Below are 3278 nucleotides of genomic sequence, written 5' to 3'. Positions count from 1 at the left end.
CTCTTCGTCAACCGCCCACGCAATCACCGGGTCAAAGACAGGAGTACGAGCGCGGCTCAGACGCATCGAGCCATCACAGCAACACTTGGACGCCGGGTTCGACGAACAACCGCAGCGCGCGTGCACTCGGCAGCGTCCATCTTGCGGCAACCCTTCGACGATCTAGGTACCCCGTGCGTGCCTCGAACAACGAAACCGCTATACGCAGCATCCAAGTCGCGCGACACCCTCCACCTTGACAGGGACAAGCACGGCAACAGCTCACGACGACGGCTAGTGATCTACCCCACGACACGCGGCGCATCTTTTCGTCTCGAACTGCATCTTCCCACGCCGACAGAACAACCCAATCTCTCGCTCCACCAAAGCCACTGAAGCCTTGACACACACCCCCGTTCTGTGTGGCAACCGAGCCTACGAGTCCCATTCACCCCCTCGCTGACGACGACTCTTGGTCCCGACTCACGCATCACTGACCGGTCCCTTGGTCCCCTCCACCTCCCCTTTCGACACTTCATTCATATTCCCCCGACCACGGCTCAAACCACAGCGCACACAACCTTGCCCTCTCCTCAACTGGATTCGATAGTGGTCTAAACCGCTTCCTCCACTCCACCTACCATGGCTGGCCGACGCTTCCCGCCCGGCCAGGGCAGTGCGTCGCAGCAGCAGCAGCAGCAGCAAGCCTCCGAGTATGGCGAGGAATGGGCTCGCGACTTGAGGATCCAATTCGAAGGCCTACTCCGTGACAAGCGAATGGACGACCTCCGATCGTCTTCATCCCGGCGAGGCACCCCGCAACCGCGCGAGCGAGCGAGCAGCGCCAACCTTCGCAGCCCTGCACCGGCCATGTCCAGCCGTCCGACGACATCCTCTGGATCAACGATACCTCCGTCCTATTCTTCCATACGCAATCTCCCCAAGATCCCGACACCGCCCGCAGCACACGACCGCGACTCGCAGAAGTTTAGGAATCTCTTGGTCAGCCTCTCTCTGACCCCAACAAAGTACGAAAACCCTGGTCTTTTGGATGAAGCCCTCCAAGTCATTCCACTCGACCAGATCTATGGCGAGGCCGAAGAAGAGCACCAGGTCATGCAGGCTGAGGCCATGAGCCTAGGTGATGGGTCGAGAGCCACATGGGGCTATCAAGATTGCGTCATCCGAGCACTTCTTAGGTACGTTGGTGATCCATCACCCCTCTTTACTCGAGGCAAATATTCCTGGCGTTATACGGGCTTTTGACTGACTTTTGCTTGAAAGGTGGTTCAAGCGTCAATTCTTCACATGGGTCAACAACCCACCTTGCCCTGTCTGCATGTCACCCACGATCGCACAGGGCATGACGGCACCGACCCCCGATGAGAGTGCCTGTGGTGCCATGCGAGTCGAATTGTATCGCTGCTCGGCCGGAAACTGCGGGGCCTTCGACCGGTTTCCCCGGTACGGTGACGTCTGGAGGTTACTGCAGACGCGCCGAGGCCGTGTCGGCGAATGGGCCAACTGCTTCAGCATGCTTTGCAGGGCGGTTGGCGGTCGTGTACGCTGGGTGTGGAACGCCGAGGACCATGTCTGGACTGAGGTCTACTCCGACCACCAGAAGCGATGGGTTCACGTCGATGCCGTAGAGGAGGCATGGGATAACCCTCGGCTCTACACAGAAGGCTGGGGCAAGAAGATGTCGTACTGCATCGCCTTCTCCATCGACGGCGCCACCGATGTCACCAGGCGCTACGTCCGTAAGGCCGACTTTGCCAACGAACGCAACCGATGCCCTGAAGAGGTTCTGCTCTACATCACACAGGAGATTCGAAACATCCGGAGGCAAAACATGGGCAAGGATGAACGGTTCCGCCTGGAGAAGGAGGACGCACGCGAGGATCGCGAGCTCCGCAACAATGTTATTCGCTCCATCGCCCAGGCCGTCACTGAGCTCGTTCCTGGCGTTCCCAGCGTACCGAGCTTGCCTGCCGCCCCAGAGCAGAGCCCGCAACGCAGGACCCGCAATGACGAGACGAAACTCCCCGCAGAACAGCCCGGTCGCCAGACTGGATCGGCCGAATACCTCGCTGCCCGAGGCGAACAGTTCCCTCCGCGCGATCCCAACCAGCGCCGCGACCGACCCTGAGTGGCTACTATACTAGCCTCGTCACACACATTTCACGACTGCCGCGTCGAACGGCAGACCATGTCACTAATCTCTTCTGTCTAATCAACTTCACACGCCCAAGCGATTCAGGGCGCCATCATCAAGGACATGCCATCTTCTATGCGACTCGTTGTCGATCGACCGGCCCCATGACGCTCGATCCCTCAATTGATACCCCTGTTGACCCTTTCGGCGCGGAGTATGGCACTGTATCTACCAGAAAACACTTTCCAGTTTCTTTTGTCGAATCGTGCATTGCGCACGAGAGCGCATACGCACCTGTATGCGAAGAAAGCCAGGACAGAGGAGGAGGCGCCATTTTCCTTTTTTTTTTTTTTCTCCGGAGGCAGGCTTGCCAGGCTCATTCTATATACAACCGACACATGGATGGCGGGGGAATCGGCGCGACGTCGACGAGCAGGGAGAGCGCTCGTCCCACGCGCCTGGCGTTCGGGGTGGCTTTTTCATCTTCAGTTACTGCATGAGCGACGAATTGGGAATGCCAGCCGCATTTTTGGAGCTGGATGGACGAAATCACCACACGAGGGGTAGGAAAACGTTGGGACGTGACATGACGACGTGTTGTGGTCAGTGGTCTGTGATGCAGTCCACCAAACGGTCGGAGGCTCGTCCAATAAACAGTTTAAATTCTACTGTTCTCTACTGTTCATCAACTGGTCTTTGTTGTTCGTCAACTGTTGTCTGCTGTTCGTCTACTGTTCGACTGTGCTGCGAATCGTACTGCATGTCCGCATCTGACGTCAACCACATGTGAGATTCAGGCATCTCCATCCTGCTGCTGCGAACAGCCCCGCCAAGCAGCGGTCTTTCGCCCTGGGTCCTCTGCAGGTAACGCAACTCGGTAAGATGCCTGAAGGACCTAGGTGAGGCAGCTTCTCTGCGACCTCCTCGCCAGGCCCCAAGCCACGGGATTATTTCCGCCCACGTCTCCTCTCACAAAACCGTAGGGCAGACAAGACGTCGTCTCTCTTGCCTTCCAACCCTCTCTGCATATCGCGCGTTGGGTCCCCGTCTTTTTCCACCTATGATGCACTTTGCAAAGTCCTCCACCTCGATTGGTGCGCCGCCAAATTAGCAGCTTTCCATACTACAAGTAACCACCCCCCCC

At 57.8% G+C, this 3278-nt stretch overlaps 1 protein-coding gene across 1 annotated transcript; it reads left to right on the top strand.

The window, feature by feature from the left end:
• Positions 1 to 621: 621 nt before the first annotated feature.
• On the top strand, positions 622 to 2128 carry PNG1 (peptide-N4-(N-acetyl-beta- glucosaminyl)asparagine amidase; the record flags this gene model as incomplete). The annotated part of the gene is made up of 2 exons (XM_028641233.1): positions 622 to 1178; positions 1264 to 2128. The coding sequence occupies 2 exons, from the start codon at positions 622 to 624 to the stop codon at positions 2126 to 2128; spliced, it is 1422 nt and encodes a 473-aa protein (XP_028494671.1).
• Between the last annotated feature and the right edge of the window lie 1150 nt (positions 2129 to 3278).

Source organism: Verticillium nonalfalfae (genome assembly GCF_003724135.2).
Source record: "Verticillium nonalfalfae strain VnAa140/NRRL 66861 chromosome Unknown scaffold_55, whole genome shotgun sequence".
NCBI lineage: Eukaryota > Fungi > Ascomycota > Sordariomycetes > Glomerellales > Plectosphaerellaceae > Verticillium > Verticillium nonalfalfae.
Note: the sequence above shows the minus strand (reverse complement) of the source record. Positions and strands in the feature narration are given on the sequence as shown.